The sequence below is a fragment of the Dendrobates tinctorius genome, unplaced genomic scaffold (genome assembly GCF_039654945.1).
Source record: "Dendrobates tinctorius isolate UK_male_01 unplaced genomic scaffold, ASM3965494v1 ptg000041l, whole genome shotgun sequence".
Taxonomy (NCBI): Eukaryota; Metazoa; Chordata; class Amphibia; order Anura; family Dendrobatidae; genus Dendrobates; species Dendrobates tinctorius.
In genome coordinates, this window is record NW_027361709.1 from 644,400 (window position 1) to 666,881 (window position 22,482).

Genomic DNA, 22,482 nt, shown 5'->3' on the forward strand with positions numbered 1-22,482 from the left:
CGGCTCCGTTCCGTACACCTCGTACACACACGGCTCCGTTCCGTACACCTCGTACACACACGGCTCCGTTCCGTACACCTCGTACACACACGGCTCCGTTCCGTACACCTCGTACACACACGGCTCCGTTCCGTACACCTCGTACACACACGGCTCCGTTCCGTACACCTCGTACACACACGGCTCCGTTCCGTACACCTCGTACACACACGGCTCCGTTCCGTACACCTCGTACACACGCGGCTCCGTTCCGTACACCTCGTACACACGCGGCTCCGTTCCGTACACCTCGTACACACGCGGCTCTGTTCCGTACACCTCGTACACACGCGGCTCTGTTCCGTACACCTCGTACACACGCGGCTCTGTTCCGTACACCTCGTACACACACGGCTCCGTTCCGTACACCTCGTACACACACGGCTCCGCTCTGTACACCTCGTACACACAAGGCTCCGCTCCGTACACCTCGCACACACACGGCTCCGCTCCATACACCTCGTACACACAGCTCCTCTCCGTACACCTCGTACACACACGACTCCGCTCAGTACACCCCACACACATACAGCCCTGCTACATCTACCCTGTAAACCCCTCCTGACCCCACACATACTTATCTCATCCAGCACCATGACAACAGCACAGCAGAGTCCTGCAGACACCAAGAGGCAAGGCTGTGCGCACAGGACCTGTGATGAGGTCACAGGAGGGGCGGAGTCAGGGGGTCACATGATCAGGGGTCTGGACAAAGGCTCCTGATCATGTGACCCCCTGACTCATCTCCTCCTGTGACCTCATCACAGGTCCTGCGAACAGAGAAGGCAAGCGACACTGTGAGTGGCTGCGGGGGGGGGTCCTCATGCTGCGGCGAGGATGGGGTGCGTGGGGAGGCGTGGTGGCTTATCTCCCTGCAGTGCGGGAGGAACTTGGAAACTATCGGGCCGGCGGCCATTTGATCGGGCGCTGCCGCCCGCGGCCCACATGACAGCGGCCCAGCGGGAAAATGCCCGGTTGGTTATATTGCCAATCCGGGCCTGCAGGTGTGCACCTTTACAAATCAAGTCCTATCACCTTAATTACACACAGCTGGACTCCAATGAAGGAGTAGAACCATCTCAAGGAGGATCACATGGAAATGGACAGCATGGGACTTAAATATGAGTGTCTGAGCAAAGGGCCTGAATACTTATGATCATGTGATATTTCAGTTTTTCTTTTTTTAATATATTTGCAAAAAATTCTACATTTGTGTTTTTCAGTGAAGATGGGGTGCAGAGTGCACATTAATGAGAAAAAATGAACTTTTTTGAATTTACCAAATGGCTGCAATGAAACAGAGAGTGAAAAATTTAAAGGGGTCTGAAAACTTTCTGTACCCACTGTATAATTCTGATTCCTCTGGACGCTGCTGTTATGTGACTCTATTATTCCTTCCTGGAGCGTGCTGATTTGGGTGGGAGCAGTGGATCAGGCCTCGCTGCCCGACTTCCACAATCTGATACTTTTGATTGCTGAGTCTTTATTTTGCAATGGTTTTACTGCAGAGGAATCTTCAATATGAGAAGGAAGCAGTGGAGGCGACGCCGACTCCACAGGGAACATGGAGCTAACTTGTTGTTACCCATCAGCAAAGCTTCAAAGTGAATTTGGGGGGTAGTTTCTAAACCTGCGGCCTCTTTCATGTCCCCCAGAATCACTAACCATTCTGTTTGATGGACGTCCTCACAGGAAGAAGGAGAAACGTTAGTAAATTTCCGGGCTGATGGGGAATCTGCAATGATGAGTCTCTTGCTGCTCACACAAGATGCAGAAAAGTCGATTTCTCCCTCACCAAAAAAACGGTTTAGTGCTGCTCCAATTCCATCCCAATTTCACATAGTTAAAGGGACTTTTATTAAAGGGCTCATCCATTGAGCCATTTCGGGAAACCCCTGTCCCCAGCTGTAGTTTGTTTTAGTTCTGAATCTCAGCCGCTGCTCCCGCTGTCTGTAGGCTGTGTGCACACTTTGCATCTGTGCTGCGTTTTTTTTCAGTGCAGATTTGTCGTAAAGCCTGAAGGATTTCCTAGCCCCAGCAAAGTGAATGAGAATCCTGACGTCTCGCGCACACGTTACTTATTTGTGACTTGCAGATTTATATTTGCAGAATGTTAATTCTTTCAGCGTTTTTGGTGCAGTTTTCACCCACACTTAAGAGCGGGGAAAATTCCGCACCAAAAACGCAAGTAAAAGAGAAGTAAAAATACATGTTCTTGCCGCTGTGTTTTTCCTACCAAGAAAAGCAGAAATAAACAATGTGGGCACAGACCCTTAGGGTGTGCACACACTGCGGATTGTCTTGCGGAATTTTCCGCGCGGATTTGTGTAAATCCGCAGGTAAAACCGCAGGTCAAAAGACCTGCGGTTTATCTGCAAATTTTCTGCGGTTTAGCCTGCGGGTTTTCCCTGCGGTTTGACACCTGTCATGGAGCAGATGCCAAACCGCAGCGGAATCCGCACAAAGAATTGACATGCTGCGGTTTTGAAACCGCAGCAAATCCGCGCGGAAAATTCTGCACAGAGTGCACTGCGGATTTCTATTTCCATTGATTATAATGGTACTGTACAACGCAGCAAAAACTGCTGCGGATCTGCAGGACCAAAACCGCTGCAGATCCGCAGCAGAATCTGCAGCGTGTGCACACACCCTTAGGCTATGTGCACACATACTTTTGAGAGCTGCGGATTTGTCCACGCGGATTTGTAAATCCGCAGGTCAAAAGTCCTGTGGTTTAGCCTGCGGTTTAACCCTGCGGTTTCACACCTCATAATGGATAAGGTGTGAAACCGCAGCGGATTCCGCACAAATAATTGACATGCTGCGGATTGTAACCCGCGGAAAAATCCGCAGCATGTGCACAGTGTTTTTTGTTTTACCATTGAAAATAATGGTACTGTACAACGCAGCAGAAACTGCTGCGGACCCGCAGAGCCAGAAACACTGCGGATCCGCAGCAGAATCCGCAGCGTGTGCACATACCCTAAATGTCTGCAGCGCTGACGTCATTTGGAGCCGCTGAGCTCACTGATTGGCTGCAGAACTCTTCCCGTAACATCAGCGCTGCAGACATAGCAGAGAGTCAGCGCTGGACCCAGGGAGGGTGAGTGAAGTTCTTTCTTTTCTTGAAAAAAAAAAAAAAGCTACAGCTGTGTGAGGGGTTTCCTACCCCTTTAAGGGGGTAGTCCATCCAATATCATTTCCCACCTATCTACTGGATATGTTGCATTAGATCAGTGGGATCCGACATCTGTGCCCCCCACAAGCGCAGCAGCCGGACCCCACGGATTCTTCATTATCACCTATGTAGTGCATGGCTAAAGCTTACTTTGGGCGGAATACCTCACTATGCGAGTATTTTCCTGATGAGACGTGATGGCATGTTGCTGCAATTACTTATTAGTGAGGGTCCAATTCTTATCACAGCCCCCCATAATTCCTCAAAATGAACATGGCGGCACGGGGCGTCACAACATTGCCCAAATTCACCTACACACCTGATAGGGACTGCGGTGCTGTTCCCGGGTGTTTGGGGGTGAGCATCTCCCTCAGGGAATAAGCCAAAGCAATCTCCTGTGTTCTGCATCCATCAGATATTACATCACAATTGGAGAATGAAAGGTCCGGCGACTTTCCAAAATATTGTTTTACACCTGTGCTTGCTATCAGTGAATAGAAACATTCTTGATATTCTGTGGTTTGACCCATCCTGGTCACGTCATCAGTGGGGGGTAGTGGTTCCAGTCCATGTGTCAGGGGTCTTATCTATGAGTTGCTGAGTATTAAGGGGTAACTTTTCTCCTGGAAAGCGTTAAGCCGGTGTAAGGAGACTTATGGGCCGTGCAATGCTCCTACAGGAATTTAAATATCCTCTTTAGTTCGTAGATTGTAAGCTTGCGAGCAGGGCCCTCATTCCTCTTGGTATCTGTTATGATCTATGTGATTATTGTTATGCTGTAATGTCTATCGTCTGTACAAGTCCCCTCTGAAATGTAAAGTGCTGCGGAATATGTCGGCGCTATAGAAATAAAATTTATTATTATTATTATTGAGAAGGAGCATGAGGACTCTGGCGCCACCTACTGGATGTATCCATCCTAAATGTCGGTATTGACTTGCTACATGACTTTGGATAAGAATCCCAACCAGAAATGCCTTATGCAGACACTTTGTTTCTGGGTCGTCATCAGTGCAAAGCAAGAGATCTGATTTGCCTAAGAGGCCTCTCTCAGAGAATCTAAAGGGCAATGCCGCCAAAGAGAGATGTTCCCCGTCGGAGACCTCTCACCCAGTCAAAATAGATAACCTGCTTTGCAATGAGGAGAGGCAAACATCCAGAAACACGTCTCTGCATAAGGAGTTTCTGATTTAAAATCTTTAATGAGTGTGGCAAAGATCGTAAACGGTTAATATAAACTTTTAGGATTGCTACATCCAATATGTATCCCTCCTTTACTTTTCTCTCTGAAGACCCTATTTGAATATTAAGGGATCCTATCACTGTGGGGTTGTAGGGTCCTGTTCTGATTTGGGGGTCCTATCACTGTGGGTTGGAGGGCCCCATCTATGTGATTCAGGGGTTCTATCACTGTGAGTTGTAGGGTCCTGTTCTTCTGATTTGGGGTGGTCCTATCACTGTGGGATGGAGGGTCCTGTTCTTCTTATTCGGGGGTCCTATCACTGTGGGTTGGAGGGTCCTGCTATGTGATTCAGGGGTCCTCTCACTGTGGGTTGGAGGGTCTTGTTCTTCTGATTCGGGGGGTCCCCTCACTGTGGGTTGGGGGGTCCTACCTATGTGATTCGGGGGGTCCTATCATTGTGGGTTGGAGGGTCTTGTTCTTCTGATTCGGGGGGTCCTCTCGCTGTGGGTTGAAGGGTCCTACCTATGTGATTTGGGGGGTCCTATCACTGTGGGTTGGAGGGTCCTGCCTATGTGACTCAGGGGTCTTCTCACTGTGGGTTGGAGGGTCCTGTCTGGGTGATTCGGGGGGTCCTATCACTGTGGGTTGGAGGTTCCTGTCTGGGTGATTCGGGGGGGTCCTATCACTGTGGGTTGGAGGGTCCTGCCTATGTGATTCGGGGTCCCTCTCACTGTGGGTTGGAGGGTCTTGTTCTTCTGATTCGGGGGGTCCTATCACTGTGGGTTGGAGAGTCCTGTCTTTGTGATTTTGGGGTCCTATCACTAACCTGTTCCTGTCGCTTCTTTTCACAGCTGGACTTTGAGGACGTGATCGCGGAGCCGTACGGGACTCACAGCTTTGATGGCGTTTGGAAAGCTAGTTACGCCACCTTCACGGTGACCAAGTACTGGTGCTACCGGCTGCTCTCCGCCCTGGTGGGCATCCCGCTCTCCATCCTCTGGGGCATTCTCTTTGCTCTCGTCTCCTTCTGTCACATCTGGGCCGTGGTTCCGTGTGTGAAGAGCTACCTCATAGAGATACAATGCGCCGGCCGGACATTCTCCCTGTGCGTCCGCACATTCTGTGATCCGCTGTATGAAGCTATGGGGAAAGTCTTCAGTGCCATCAAAGTAACGCTGCAAAAACCGGGCTGAGCAGCTCCGAGCCCGACACATTGCACCAAACCCTCAGCACCGCAGTGGAACATTCATTTTCTACCAATTTTTACACCTTTCCATTTCTTCCATTATTTGTTGTGTTCCTTTGTTTAGCCTGACACAATGTAACAAATCTTCATCTCTGTTCTCCATGTTTCTTTTATAAAGGGTTTTCTGCCTGAATGTAAAACAGTCTTGTAAATTCTGCAGTTTGGGTTTTGATTCCTGATAATTCTCAGAATCTCTGTTTCTTGTCAGTAAATGAGAACAATTGATACCCAGAGACTGATAACCTCTGCACTGAACTCATTCATCTCACAGCTGAAGCTTTGTTACAGTTGTATCCAGTCTGTACAATGCCCTGTGGACTAAACAGCCCGGACTCCTGATACATTGTAACAAACTATCAGAACAGGAGAGATTTGTGCCACTGATGTGTTCAGCTCTCAGCGGATTGTCTGCACTGGATACAATGTAACAAACCATCAGCTGTAAAAAGTGTTAGGTGTAGATCTGTAATCCCTGTGTCTTTATTGGACAGCAAGCAGTGATACAATGTATGCATTCTTATATTTCTGATGTTTGACTTTGATATATGATCATGTCCTAAAATGGACACTGTACACAAGAAAGTTCTCGTTCTCTGATGACGAAGATCTGGAAAATGGAACCGAAACCCAACATGGAATAGAAAGAGAAAACTTGTCATTACTCAGCGAGTGCAGGCTATACACAGGAGAGAAGTCGTCGCAATGTCATCTGCAGCAGAAAAGAACAAAATAAATAATGTATAAAGGAAAATCAGAAAAATCAGAATCACACAATAGGATTAGATACACGGCTCAGCATTCAGTATCACACAGGAGAGGATTAGATACACGGCTCAGCAGTCAGTATCACACAGGATAGGATTAGATACATGGCTCAGCAGTCAGTATCACACAGGAGAGGATTAGATACACAGCTCAGTAGTCAGTATCACACAGGATAGGGTTAGATACACGGCTCAGCAGTCAGTATCACACAGGAGAGGATTAGATACACGGCTCAGCAGACAGTATCACACAGGATAGGATTATATACACGGCTCAGCAGTCAGTATCACACAGGAGAGGATTAGATACACGGCTCAGCAGTCAGTATCACTCAGGATAGGATTAGATACACGGCTCGGAAGTCAGTATCACACAGGATAGGATTAGAAACACGGCTCAGCAGTCAGTATCACACAGGATAGGATTAGATACACGGCTCAGCAGTCAGTATCACACAGGAGAGGATTAGATACACGGCTCAGCAGACAGTATCAGACAGGCTAGGATTAGGTACACGGCTCAGCAGACAGTATCACACAGGATAGGATTAGATACACGGCTCAGCAGTCAGTATCACACAGGAGAGGATTAGATACACGGCTCAGCAGTCAGTATCACACAGGAGAGGATTAGATACACGGCTCAGCAGTGGCCTTGACACAATCAGCACAATTCTTCATCTACATTTGGACTTCTCAGCAGAGCCGCTGATATCTTCCCTGCACCTGAGAGTCGCTGCTTCTCTCTGCAGGCTGTTGTTCTCTGTTATCTGCCTGTTTAATAAAATATAACAGGATGATACCAGCTCCAGGCTCCATAGAGAAAGGAAAAGCGCAGACCCCCTTATATCCTCTTACCACGGCTAAATGAGGGTCTGTTGGCTTATATTAGTCAAGGAATATAGAAATAGTGACATGAACGTACAGACAGAGAGGGGCCCTACTATGTGTTCTCTAGTGGCATGTCACCTGTTGGGGTCTCATTAAACACATGGACATGATGTCACCAGATACTGATGATGGAGGCGACGGGCGGTCACCAGATACTGATGATGGAGGCGACGGGCGGTCACCAGATACTGATGATGGAGGCGACGGACGGTCACCAGATACTGATGATGGAGGCGACGGGCGGTCACCAGATACTGATGAAGGAGGCGACAGGCGGTCACCAGATACTGATGATGGAGGCGACGGGCGGTCACCAGATACTGATGATGGAGGCGACGGACGGTCACCAGATACTGATGATGGAGGAGACGGGCAGTCACCAGATACTGATGATGGAGGCGACAGGCGGTCACCAGATACTGATGATGGAGGTGACGGGCGGCCACCAGATACTGATGATGGAGGCGACAGGCGGTCACCAGATACTGATGATGGAGGCGACGGGCGGTCACCAGATACTGATGATGGAGGCGATGGGCGGTCACCAGATACTGATGATGGAGGCGACGGGCGGTCACCAGATACTGATGATGGAGGCGACAGGCGGTCACCAGATACTGATGATGGAGGTGACGGGCGGCCACCAGATACTGATGATGGAGGTGACGGGCGGTCACCAGATACTGATGGGATTTATATTTCTTTTTTCTTCATTCACTCTGCATTTTGTTAGGTGATAATAATATATTATTACCACTTGTATTTTTGAAACTTTGTTACTTTGTAGCATTTTTTTACATTCCTGCCTATAACATTGCACAGTCCTGTAATCTATAGGTACATCATGTCCGTGTGTAACGAGAAGACCCCTAATAGGTGACATGCCGCCAGAGAACACATAATAGGGCCCCTCTGCGTCTGTATGCTCACGTCACTATTACTATACCCCATGACTAAGATGGAGGCAACAGGCAGTCTGATGGAGGTGACGGGCGGTCACCAGATACTGATGATGGAGGTGACGGGCGGTCACCAGATACTGATGATGGAGGTGACGGGCGGTCACCAGATACTGATGATGGAGGAGACGGGCGGTCACCAGATACTGATGATGGAGGGGACAGACGGTCACCAGATACTGATGATGGAGGGGACAGACGGTCACCAGATACTAATGGGATTTAGATTTCTCTTTAGTCTTTGCATTTTGGTAATTGATAATACATTGACATTTCTGTGTTTGGAAGTTTCTTCGTTCGCAGCATTTTCTCCACACCTGCCTAAGACTTTTGCACAGTGCAGCACATGAGTTTCTTCAGTCTCTTATTATGTATTTCCATGTGATCTAGAATCCAGACAGTACAGACCCTCACAGCTTATAAACCGCAGGGGGACATTAATTATGTGTCTACATTGGAACATCCCGCCATGAAGCGCCGCTCACATCACGCGTCCTCCATGTTTGCTCTCCCGCTGGTACAGTCTGTGCAGCAAATACTCAGCAGTAGTTACCTGGAAACCATCAGCATGATGCTGCTGAAGGACACATTATTTTTTCTGATTGTTTTAGTACTTTGACAAGTAGCGTTCTCCTGCTGTGACTGAATATTGAGTGTATTCCCCATACAATAATAAATCTGCCGAATCTTTACTCTGACTTGTGCTCTTCCTCTGTTATTCCTCCTGGGAATGTATAAGTAATTGTGCGCTACCATTCCTGTTTTTAAAGAGATATGACCCTGACCGTGCCCCTGCCGGACTCTGCAGTGACACCATATTATGGCTGTGTGCACACGTTGCGGATTCTGCTGCGGATCCGCAGCGTTTTTGGCCCTGCAGATCCGCAGCAGTTTCTGCTGCATTGTACAGTACCTTTATATTCAATGGAAAATAAAAAACGCTGTGCACATGCTGCGGATTTTTCTGCGCAGATTTGCTGCAGTTTTCAATCCGCAGCATGTCAATTCTTTGTGCGGAATCCGCAGCGGTTTCACACCTTTCTCCATTATACAGGTGTCAAACCGCAGGCTAATCCGTTGATAAACCGCAAATCTTTTGACCTGCGGATTTTGCCAAATGCATAATCCATAGCGTGTGCACACACCCTAATGAGGATAATGAATTTATTGAGTCATGCAAACATTTCCAGGAGGAAAAACAGCATAAAGGAGTAAAAATAAATAAAATCTGACCACGTATGATTTTGCAATGGTTCTGGCCACAATGCCACCCGAAAAAAAAACGTATATAAACCATGTTGGGCAACCAGCCTACTTGTTGATGGTTTCCATGAAGCAACAGCGGTTTTCTACAAAGCACCCAGCGTTTTTTCTTCGTCGTCATTACATAACACGACCTTGTAATCAGATTATTCCCAGCGACTTCTCTTCCTTGACAGCAATTCCCATGCACAGTCGGCGAATACCAAGCGGTTTTCATTTGAGCACCCGTGATTGGTTGTCAGCGAGGGCAGCTTCCCCGTCCTCTGTAGATAATGAAGTGATAAGTTTTTCTTCACTTGCAGATCTCAGAGATTACAGAAAAAAAAAATATTTTTATAGCTAAAAAAGTAAAAAAATAAGACTAAAAAAAAAGTTACAAAAAAGTAAAAATTGTAGAATGTGAAATGGAAATGAGACGACATAATGGACGACAGCGCGGATCTGGGAGGAACGTACTGGGCAAATGGGCAGTGCCAACGATCCAGAAGATCCCGGCCCATATCCCACGATACACTGAGAAAGGAGCAGGGACCTCACAGCAGATCAGGGTATTTCAGGTCAGGGGTGTGCTGATTCTGTTTCTTTTTGGGGAGGGGGGGGGGGTCAGAGGATAAAATTTACATAGAAGAAGCACAGAGTATTTCAGATGATGCATTTGCTTATTTTATACAGGAGAGCAACATATTGAAAAAAGTCCTTCAAGGGGTGCAATAAATCACCTCCTAGAAAGCAGCAGCATGGAGGAGATCATACAACTATACTAAGGAGTGTAGCTGCGAGTTCAGCAGTATGATGAGATAAAACACTTACTAGAAAGCAGCTGCGTGGGTCTATCTGCCCCTCTCTCCTCCCCACTCCTTAGACCACAGTAGGCAGCTGGGCAAGACACATTATAGTTGATGTGAATGATGCGTTCAGGGGGCGGAGGGAGAAGGGGCTCATAAGTGGAGAAAGAAGCAGATTTCTGAGTGACCCCCATAAAGTGCCGGCTCATTAGATGGAATACAAAGCAGACTCAGCTCCCCACCAGGAGGCGGTACAGAATGTGGTTTATTAAAGATAGATCTGATATCTCTTATTTACAAGACATAAAATAAAACTCTCAGAATACATCAGTGATCTGTAAAATGGCGGAGAAAAGTGATTCCTCTATAAAACATTATGTACAAGAGGTGCACTGAGTCTGAAGCCCCGCCCCCCGATCCTCTCTGCCGCCCGCTATCGCTTTGTGACCCCGCAATGTGTGCAGGAAAGCTGAGGGTGCTGTCCAATCAGATTTCAGTTTACATTTTACCACTGCAAGTTAGAAAATGAAATCTGTGCTCTGATTGGTTGTCTCACCCCCCCAAAAAAATATCAGTGGCCAATCAGATTTGGCTGGAATGTGTATTCTGTAAGCGGATTGGTTGCTAGGGGCTACAGATTGTCCTTGTCTCAGTGTTACTTTCCAGAGCAACCAATCAGATTGCAGCCCTCTTTTTTTCAACTGTAGGTTAGAAAATGAAAGCAAAAATCTGATTGGCAGCCAGGGGAACATTTTACCTGCACTGGTTTCCATAGATGAGAGCCCATGATATTCAGTTGCCCCGACATCCAATTATTTGACCCTTTTTTCCTATGTGGGTTGATGGTGGTCAGACGGTCGCTGTGGACGCTCAATAGACCCTTCTAATAAATTGAGGATTACTATTTTTTCAGCGCTGCGGTCGCCCTACGCCCGCCATAATCTTGTCATGTATAAAAGTTATTGAGATTCGTGGGGTTTTTGTACAGAAATTAGAATTTTACCATTTTTACACATTTTATACACAGATTCTGTGAAAAGCGTTCCGGAAAGAAGAGGGAGGGGCTAAGTGAGTCGCGAGAATTAAGAGGCGTCAATGAGAGGTCACATGATGTCATATTAAGCCAATCAGATTGATGCCGTGATGTGAAGGGGGCTTTCACCTTAGGCCGTGTTCACACACTGCGCTCGCTGTTCATCACATGAAAATACTACATGGAGATTGTCAAGTCTTGTGCAAATAAAGCTTGTACAATTATTACAAAATACAGTGGGTGTGGCACATAACAGGGGGGGGACAATACAGTGTCTGGTTACTTCTATAGGGGGTCTCAGCATGTCGTCTGAGCTGGAATGCCCCTTTAATAAACATGGGCCTTGGGGTTTCAATTCCTTCATCCATTTTCAAGATCTCTGCTGTCTGTCATTGAATGGAAACGTTCCTGCTACCAGTCACAAGCTGAATACCCACCCTGGCAATGTCTCGCGCCCCCAGCAGATAGGAGCTCACTGCAGTGTGTTTCCATTCTGTGACAAGGAGAGATCTGGAAAAAGGCTAATCTGACCAGGGGTGCCTCCATCCTTGCCCTTTAATCAGGGCTGTTACAGGTATGCAGGGGTTGCAGCATGTGATCCCTACATATCAAGGATGGAGCACTGGTGAGTCACCAGAACTTCAACCTCCAGACTGGAAGAATCAGTTAAAGGGGACTTGTCACTCACCATAAATATGTCATCTTCTTTACCTGGTGTAAACGCCAGTGATCTCCTGAATCCAGAGTTGTTTTTCTTTTCTTTCTGTGTCTCTCCGTTCCGGAGATATGACCCCTTCTTCCCTGTACATATATCTGATCTTTTTAGCCCAGTGGGTGTGGTCAGTAACTCCTCCCTCTGTGGGCGTATTCTTGACTACTCCGCCCTTTGGTTAACTAGACTAGACTTGTATACAGGGAAGATGAGGCCATATCTCAGGAATGGAGAGGCGCAGGAACAAAAGATAAACAGCACCGGAATCAGGACAACAGCGGCATTTACACTAAGCAAAAAAATTACATATTTATGGCAAGTGGGAACACCCCTTTAAATATAACCCTAAAGCTCCCAATGTGAGACTGGCCAAACATAACCCCATCGAGCATGTGTCCTCTAGATTTATTTTTCCAGCATGCTCCTGAGTTGCAAAGTTTAGCTTAGTCTGTGGATCTTAGTATTTCCAACTGATTTTTGACCCGGAACCCACCACAGATCCCTCCCCCAGGCCGCACACTTCTGACCCTTTGGGCAGAAGGGATTTCATGCTGTTGACGGCTGGGTGATACTTTTCTGGCTTGAACTCTTGCGGCTAAGCACGAAGGTGGAGGAATTGCTCTTTCTGCTGGCGCTCAGGTCGCTTCCCTGCTGCCTCGACTTCAGGTACCGGGCGGAGCAGCACAGGAAGCTTTGGAGGAGGTCGTGGAAGAGGTGACCTGTGAACAACATGTAGATCCAGGGGTTACAGCAGCTATTGAGGCTTCCCAGGAGCATGGCGATGATGAACAGTGAAGCTGCGGAGAGAAAAACAAATATGTATTACTAAAGACACAGACCTGCGCAAAAAATATAGGGGTCACCCCGGCCCTACTGCAGAATAAATAATGGGGGCTATTCTAGGTCACGCCCCTGATACAGATGGTGTCTGTAAAGTGGAAATGATGGCGGGAAAATCAGAGTGTAAAATAAAGAAATAAGCCTACAGATGCCGAAAACTCACTTAGCAAAAGTTGGGAAGTTTTTTTTTGGGAATGGAGAAATCTGAAATTTTATATCAAATTTGTAAACTGTCCCAATTCCAGATTCTGTGCAAAGTTGATAAATCTCCGAGACGCCACAAAAACCTCCTGGAAAGCAGCGCTCCATGAATGTTTTCTATGCATAGCACCAGGGTACCGAGCGCGGTCTGCAAAACGTTCCCCTGTCGCGGATGGATTTTACATACAGATTTTCTGCAAGTAAAATCCGCAGCAAATTAAAGTACCAGCAAGGTGGATACATTTTAATTTAATCTTATAAAGCTGCATTTTTTATTACGTGTAATCCGAGCAAAAATTTTTTTTTGATGCATTTTTTTTTAAATCCACAGAATTTTAATTGTGCAGAAACAGCACAAACCACATGCAATGGAATGGGTGAAATCTGCGCCAAAAACCGAACCAAAATCTGCATGTAACACGGATTCTGCTGCAGATGCATTGAAGAAAAATCTGCACCAAATACGCAACGTCTGAACCCAGCCTAAGTATCAGGGACAGGGTGCAGATAGGGATGTAGTCTGCGAGAGGCGGCATTAAAAATGTAGCATCCCAGATTCTGCTGAGGGAGAACTTTGAGAATTTGGAAAGTGAGATTTGCATCCACGACCCAGGTCCTTCCCAAAATGGAGGGGTGACAATACCAATGATTAGAAATATACACGGCTCATAGTTACCGGCGCTGATGTTGGCAATTTTGGAATATTTGACCCCAATCCGAATGTTCCCAGCAAATCTGGGTCTGTTGGCAACGACACTCACAGAGGCGTAACGTGCACTTCTGGGGTTAGTTTGCGACTCGCAGGACCTGTGACTGATGTGTATTACTGTATATTCATATGTGCAGTGCACCTTACATAGGACTGCTGGGAAACACACATGTATACCTGCCGTATACCCAGACTGAGCCCTGATGAGGGAGCGTGGGCTGCACCATTCACAAGGGACACCGCAAACCACCCACCTCCATTCTTGTGTATGACTCATGCCGGCGGATCAGTGGGTATTATCAGATATGTCCTGCCAACCCGACATAGCCATGGTGACTGCATGCCATCACAGCACAACAGCTGCCTGGCCCGAAACTGTGTGAACGATGTGCAATGCTGACAGTCACGTATGACTGGCGTGTGGATACGATGGAGTGTCCGTCAGCATATGGGTGTGCCGGGAATTATATGTGTGTGCAGACAGGTGCATGCCGTCCTTAAAGCAGTTGTTTAGGGACTGTTTTTTTGTTTTTTTTACTTTTATGCGTGTATTTGAGACTCGAAATCATTTTTGCACAGAGCTTAGAAAAGGCAATTGGTGCAAAACTTTTAATGAAACTCTGTTGCAAAAAAGATATTTTAGTCTAATTAACAGCATTTAAGTAAGAAAAAAAAATTGTCCTCAAATGTGGACAACCCCAGATGCCGCAGGGCAGTCGCTCATTTTCCCTGTACCTTTGACAGGACATCCAAGAGTATGTGCAAATGACATCTTTTCAGGAGGGACCTCTCTACAACCGGCCCTAAAAAGAGCCCAGAAAACACTCCAAGAAAGAACATGTGCAAAACTATGTGTCGCAGAGAAAAATTGTAAATGCCATAAAGACTTCTCTGGAACTGAGACATCCTCACATTGAACATATGGGGTTAATTATCACTGGGGCAGAGAAGGAGCTGACACTTCAACCTCCATTGAAGTAGGACCTCCTGCTGTGAATAGGTAATTAAAACAGGGTTCTGCTGAGAGTCAGCCACCAAGTCTAGGATTCATATACTCAGAGGTGGAGAAGTACAATTTTCAAGGCAAGAGCTTCCTCTGTTCAAAGGAATTATCTCAGTCTTTCTGGAGCCAGTGGTCAGTGATGAATATTGGGGTTTGCATCCATCCAATAGTTATGGGAGATATATTTTCGGCATTGTAATGAAAGGACAAACATAACACATTCACTCACATCACTGTAAGGCCAGCCGAATACCTCCAACTTAAGGTTGGTCAGATGGATTATGGTATCCATGCCATGTTTCATCTCTGTAGAAGAGTAAAATCGTGATAGGAAACATAATATCTCCTGCCTGGGACAACAAGGGGTGACAATATCCTGAAAGCTGGGTATCTCATAACCTTCTAAAAGACCTAGCACACCCCATGACCAGCCCCCATATGAACTCGCCAAGGGGAGGTATGTTGGTATAATCCTGATGTAATTAAAAGTAGAGTTTGAGTTTCTGTCATTTTTTTTTCAGTCCTAGAAAGTACAGCTTGCTATGGGTTCTGTATGTTTCCTAAAGGAGTACCTCGTTCTGCTAAGCTCTGAGCCGTATCTCTCACATCAGGTTTAGCACTTTTTCTTTTGTTATCCCTTTTATTTTATGTGATTGTATATACCGTATTGTTTGTTCCCATTTTGTAATTTTTTTTTAATAAACACTGCCTAACTTTCGAGATTAAATATATAAATTAATATCGCCATTCCTCTTACTCTGTAAACCGCACCATGAAGCCATACACAGTGTATGATACACAACATGTAACATGTGTCCAATCAGCCTTTTGTTATTGTGGAGTGTGCAGTGACCGTATTGGGGTATATATATATTCCATGGGTTGGAATCGGAGGTGTATGTACCATACGCTCACGGTGAGTTCCCCAGTAACTGACCTAGTAGTGGAAGCAGCCTCCTCGACCATCACTCGTCAGTCAATTGTGTAATTGTTCTGATGACTGGAAGCAGCGGACATGTTTTCCCTGAAATATCGGTGGTTGCAGTGGGATCTGCATGATCTCTCAGGTGTTCTCTCTGACACTATGTAACAATGACTCACTATTCAGGCTTTTGATAGCATTTTAACTACTTCAAGTTTCAAAACACACAAAGCTGGTAAAAAAAAAAAGCAACCTCACCATTCTTCATGAGAGTACGCTTGGATAACTAAATAAAGAAGTGTTTGAGGAAAAATGCTGCAGAAATGTTGCTGATTCCTGAAGCGTGTGCACACAGCCTAAGGGTACCGTTACACTAAGCGACGCACCAGCGATCCCGACAACGATACGACCTGGTAAGGGCCGCTTAAGGGCCCGTCAAACTAAGCGAGATCGCTAGCAATATCGCTAAAGTGTCACCGATTTTGTGACGCAGCAACGATATTGCTAGCGATATCGCCATGTGTATTACCTCCGACTGGCTCCCCCGCTGGTTATCGCTGATCGCGCGAGAACGTCCTGGGCTGTTTCTCGTCGGCCGCTTCCTGCTGGGCTTCCTGCTGTGGCGCCGACAAGCGACGCGTGGACGTAAGGACGTCTTCATCGCTGCGTCTGACTGGTAAGTAACGACCGCTGCTGTGTCGCCGGTGAGATCTGCCTGTTTGGCAGCTCACTAGCGGCCATTTAGCGATGCACCAGCGATACTGACCGGGTCATATCGTTGTCGGGATCGCTGGTGCATCGCTAAATGTGACAGTACCCTTAGTGTCACACAGCAGGAATTTGGATGACTCCCGCCTGCATCCATGATTTCTGAGTCACTAACGAGGTCGCTTGTCGGTTTCAAACACAGCGATGCATGCTGGCCAGCGGGACACCAGCGATCAAAAAATGGCTCGGGGCATTCGAGCACGATCAGCGACATCGCAGAGGGGGCCTGGTCGCTGCTAAGTGTCACACATAACGAGATTGCTGGCGAGGTCGCTGTTGCGTCACAAAATCAGTGACGCATCAGCGATCTCGCTTAGTGTGAAGTACCCCTTAGACTCATGCAGTACTGTCAGACTAGAAACCTCAATGACACACCACTAGTTTTGCCCTCTTATGCCAGAAGAGGGCAGCATCACAGTTCTGATGCGTTAACCAGCAGCGCTATAATGGGGGTAAATAGGATGGAATATATAATTAAACCCTAATGAGCTTGTACCCCCCCAACCTCTGACCCTAGAAGAGGCCGCTTAGCCCCCTACCCTGTGTCATGTAATCCATACTGAAAGGAAAGAGTCTTTTATGCAGTCTGACCGCTGCCCCAGTCCCTGCATTAGTTTGTAAGTATTCTCCTTACACTCCATGGATTCTGGATGTCGATCTTCATGAAGATCCAGTGCACCCCTGTTGGGGTCATGGGTCTTTTACGCTTTGGAATAGGCTTCTTGTTCCTATTTTGAGATTTTACATTCTAAGGACACAGTGCAGACAGGCAGCACCAGGCGCCTGCGATCCACTACTCCTCTTTCCAGTATCACTTAGGTTCCTCAGACCTTTGGATAGGTGTCTGCTATCCTCCATGCAGCTGTGCACAGGAGAAGCTCTTTCCTCCCAGATTTCTTTACAACTTTTTAGGGTGGGATCTGATATAAGGGGACTCCTGTACTTATTTACCTGGATGACTCCCCCTGATGCAGAATCTGTGCCTTGGGGCACTACGCCAAAACCTCATGAGATCGATCCTGATGTCCTTAAGGTTGGCCAGACCCTATAGTAATCTAGTGGGCTATCAGATAAGGTAAGCAAGTCCTGGTCATAGTCCAGGTCTGAACCCCCAAGGGCCGCTTATAGCAGGACTGAGTGGTCTATTCAGCATGATATCCCACTGAGAGTGAAGAGCGACAACTTGCGGAAATACAAGATCATGATCTTCCTACGCAAAAGATTTTTAAGAGGCATCAGCTCATCGACCTTCAAGGTCCAAACTTCAGTTCCTTCTGCATAAGAAGACCTTCCATCTTCTGACCTGTGACACGAGTCCTAAAAATGTACGCTCTCACTCTGAACCACTAGGTGACGTCTGTTGGAATGGACCTTCCATCCTCAGCCTTGTGGCAAGATGGGATTTCATCATTAGAGCCAATGACAAAACAAGTCTTGAAACAATCTGCTAAGAAGAGCCTTATCTCTCAGCTTCTGACTTCTCCCATCTTAGGACTCAAAATTGGGACTCGGCCCTAAGAGATTTAGGATTTTTCTCTGAGCCAATGGATGAGGTCCTTCCTAAATCCTTATCCAAATAAAGTTACTTTCTTCCTTGCTATGACATCTGCCAGATCTGTAGGGGAACCTCATGCCTTGTCCTCAGTGGAGCCACCTTGATATGGCCGCACCAGGGCTACTGCCAAGTTTCTCTCCCCAAAGTTTGCGAACTTGTAATTTGTAAAGATCGTCTCCTTCCAGTGATTTATCATCTTCCTGTTATGTAATCTAGTCTTTAGAACTGTTCTGAGTGTGGCACTCTCCGGGCACTGTGCATATGTGGGTAAAGTGTGGCGCTCTCCGGGCACTGTGTCTATGTGGGTATAGTATGGCACTCTCCGGGCTCTGTGTCTATGTGGGTATAGTATGGCACTCTCTGGGCTGTGTCTACATGGGTATAGTATGGCACTCTCTGGGCTCTGTATCTATATGGGCATAGTATGGCACTCTCTGGGCTCTATCTATATGGGTATAGTATGGCACACTCCGGGCTCTGCGTCTATATGGGTATAGTATGGCGCTCTCCGGGCTCTGCGTCTATATGGGTATAGTATGGCGCTCTCCGGGCTCTGTGTCTATGTGGGTATAGTTTGGCATTCTCCGGGCTCTGTGTCTATATGGGTATAGTATGGCACTCTCCGGGCTCTGTATCTATATGGGCATAGCATGGCACTCTCCGGGCTCTTTATCTATATGGGTATAGTATGGCACACTCCGGGCTCTGCGTCTATATGGGTATAGTTTGGCACTCTCCGGGCTCTGTGTCTATGTGGGTAAAGTGTGGCACTCTCTGGGCTCTTTATCTATATGGGTAAAGTATGGCACTCTGTGGGCTCTTTATCTATATGGGTATAGTATGGCACACTCCGGGCTCTGCGTCTACATGGGTATAGTTTGGCACTCTCCGGGCTCTGCGTCTATATGGGTATAGTTTGGCACTCTCCGGGCTCTGCGTCTATATGGGTATAGTATGGCACTCTCCGGGCTCTGCGTCTATATGGGTATAGTATGGCACTCTCCGGGCTCTGTGTCTATATGGGTATAGTATGGCACACTCCGGGCTCTGCGTCTATATGGGTATAGTTTGGCGCTCTCCGGGCTCTGCGTCTATATGGGTATAGTATGGCGCTCTCCGGGCTCTGCGTCTATATGGGTATAGTTTGGCACTCTCCGGGCTCTGCGTCTATATGGGTATAGTATGGCGCTCTCCGGGCTCTGCGTCTATGTGGGAAAAGTGTGACACTCTCCGGGCTCTGTGTCTACGTGGGTATAGTTTGGCTACTCTCTGGGCTCTGTGTCTATATGGCTATAGTATGGCACTCTCTGGGCTCTGTATCTATATGGGTATAGTATGGCACTCTCTGGGCTCTGTGTCTATATGGGTATAGTATGGCACTCTCTGGGCTCTGTATCTATATGGGTATAGTATGGCTCTCTCTGGGCTCTGTGTCTATGTGGGTATAGTATGGCACTCTCTGAGCTCTGTGTCTATATGGGTATAGTATGGCACTCTCTGGGCTCTGTATCTATATGGGTATAGTATGGCTCTCTCTGGGCTCTGTGTCTATGTGGGTATAGTATGGCACTCTCTGAGCTCTGTGTCTATATGGGTATAGTATGGCACTCTCTGGGCTGTCTATATGGGTATAGTATGGCACGCTCTGGGCTGTGTCTATATGGGTATAGTATGGCACGCTCTGGGCTCTGTATCTATATGGGTATAGTATGGCGCTCTCCGGGCTCTGTGTCTACGTGGGTATAGTTTGGCACTCTCTGGGCTCTGTATCTATATGGCTATAGTATGGCACTCTCTGGGCTGTGTCTATGTGGGTATAGTATGGCACTCTCTGGGCTCTGTGTCTATGTGGGTATAGTATGGCACTCTCTGAGTTCTGTGTCTATATGGGTTTAGTATGGCACTCTCTGGGCTCTGTATCTATATGGGTATAGTATGGCACTCTCTGGGCTCTGTGTCTATATGGGTATAGTATGGCACTCTCTGGGCTCTGTGTCTATGTGGGTATAGTATGGCTCTCTCTGGGCTCTGTGTCTATGTGGGTATAGTATGGCACTCTCTGGGCTCTGTATCTATATGGGTATAGTATGGCACTCTCTGGGCTCTGTGTCTATATGGGTATAGTATGGCACTCTCTGAGCTCTGTGTCTATATGGGTATAGTATGGCACTCTCTGGGCTATGTATCTTTATGGGTATAGTATGGCACTCTCTGGGCCCTGTGTCTATGTGGGTATAGTATGGCACTCTCCGGCCTCTGCGTCTTTATGGGTACAATATGGCACTCTCCAGGCTCTGCGTCTATATGGGTACAGTATGGCACTCTCCGGGCTCTGTAGCTATATGGGTATACTAAGGCACTCTCTGGGCTCTGTATCTAAATGGGTATAGTATGGCACTCTCTGGGCTCTGTATCTAAATGGGTATAGTATGGCACTCTCTAGGCTCTGTGTCTATATGGGTATAGTATGGCTACTCTCTGGGTTCTGTGTCTACGTGGGTATAGTATGGCACTCTCTGGGCTGTGTCTACATGGGTATAGTATGGCTACTCTGGGTTCTGTGTCTATATGGGTATAACATGGCACTCTCTGGGCTGTGTCTACATGGGTATAGTATGACTACTCTGGGCTCTGTATCTATATGGGTATAGTTTGGCACTCTCTGGGCTCTGTGTCTATATGGGTATAGTATGGCACTCTCTGGGCTATGTATCTTTATGGGTATAGTATGGCACTCTCTGGGCCCTGTGTCTATGTGGGTATAGTATGGCACTCTCTGGGCTGTGTCTACATGGGTATAGTATGACTACTCTGGGCTCTGTATCTATATGGGTATAGAATGGCTACTCTGGGCTCTGTGTCTATATGGGTATAGTTTGGCACTCTCTGGGCTGTGTCTATATGGGTATAGTATGGCACTCTCTGGGCTATGTATCTTTATGGGTATAGTATGGCACTCTCTGGGCTCTGTATCTATATGGGTATAGTATGGCACTCTCTGAGCTCTGTGTCTATGTGGGTATAGTATGGCACTCTCTGGGCTGTGTCTACATGGGTATAGTATGACTACTCTGGGCTCTGTATCTATATGGGTATAGAATGGCTACTCTGGGCTCTGTGTCTATATGGGTATAGTTTGGCACTCTCTGGGCTGTGTCTATATGGGTATAGTATGACACTCTCTGGGCTCTGTGTCTATATGGGTATAGTATGGCACTCTCTGGGCTCTGTATCTATATGGGTATAGTATGGCACTCTCTGAGCTCTGTGTCTATGTGGGTATAGTATGGCACTCTCTGGGCTATGTATCTTTATGGGTATAGTTTGGCACTCTCTGGGCTGTGTCTATATGGGTATAGTATGGCACTCTCTGGGCTATGTATCTTTATGGGTATAGTATGGCACTCTCTGGGCTCTGTGTCTATATGGGTATAGTATGGCACTCTCTGAGCTCTGTGTCTATGTGGGTATAGTATGGCACTCTCTGGGCTATGTATCTTTATGGGTATAGTATGGCACTCTCTGGGCCCTGTGTCAAACCTGCGCAAAATGCGGTCAGTATTTTACATGCGTAATACGGATGACAGACCCCTAAACAGTGCTCCGTATGTCATCCGTAATCAAGGTGTGGTCGCGTATTTTGCGCATGTCAGCATCCATATGTAATCCGTATGGCATCCATATGGAGAGATTTTCTCGCAGGCTTGCAAAATGGACATATAATGGAGCCCTATGAAGAAATGAAAGAATAGATATACACACATAGAATGCATATATATATATATGTATTCTATGTGTGTATATATCTATTCTTTCGTTTCATTATTAAAACTGTCAGTGTGAGTTTACTGTATAGCGCACTGAATTGCCGGCTTTGCTAAAAGACACCGGGTGCGTATTTCTCGCAAGTCACATGTGTGGTCCGTGTGTAATCTGTATTTTTTGCGCACCCATAGACTTGCATTGGCGTATTACGGGCGTAGTACGCTGACAATCGCAGCATGCTGCGATTGGCACGGACCGTAGAATACGGATGAGAAATATACGGCTGGTGCGAGGGACCCCATAGAGAATCATTGGTCCGTGTCTAATGCGTGCTTTTAGCGCCTCTCACTCTCCCGTCCTAAGATGGGAGAAGTCAGAAGCTGAGAGATAAGGCTCTTCTTAGCAGATTGTTTCAAGACTTGTTTTGTCATTGGCTCTAATGATGAAATCCCATCTTGCCACAAGGCTGAGGATGGAAGGTCCATTCCAACAGACGTCACCTAGTGGTTCAGAGTGAGAGCGTACATTTTTAGGACTCGTGTCACAGGTCAGAAGATGGAAGGTCTTCTTATGCAGAAGGAACTGAAGTTTGGACCTTGAAGGTCGATGAGCTGATGCCTCTTAAAAAACTTTTGCGTAGGAAGATCATGATCTTGTATTTCCGCA

The 22,482-nt window shown here is 46.9% G+C and overlaps 1 protein-coding gene across 1 annotated transcript in view; it reads right to left on the bottom strand.

Moving 5' to 3' along the window:
* Positions 1–10,555: 10,555 nt before the first annotated feature.
* OXTR (oxytocin receptor) overlaps positions 10,556–22,482 on the bottom strand; it is a 38,291-nt gene continuing 26,364 nt past the window's right edge. The window contains exon 2 of the mRNA XM_073574931.1: positions 10,556–12,850. Coding sequence (XP_073431032.1) covers positions 12,600–12,850 — 251 coding nt within the window. The 3' untranslated portion in view covers positions 10,556–12,599. The remainder of the gene's footprint in view (positions 12,851–22,482) is intronic.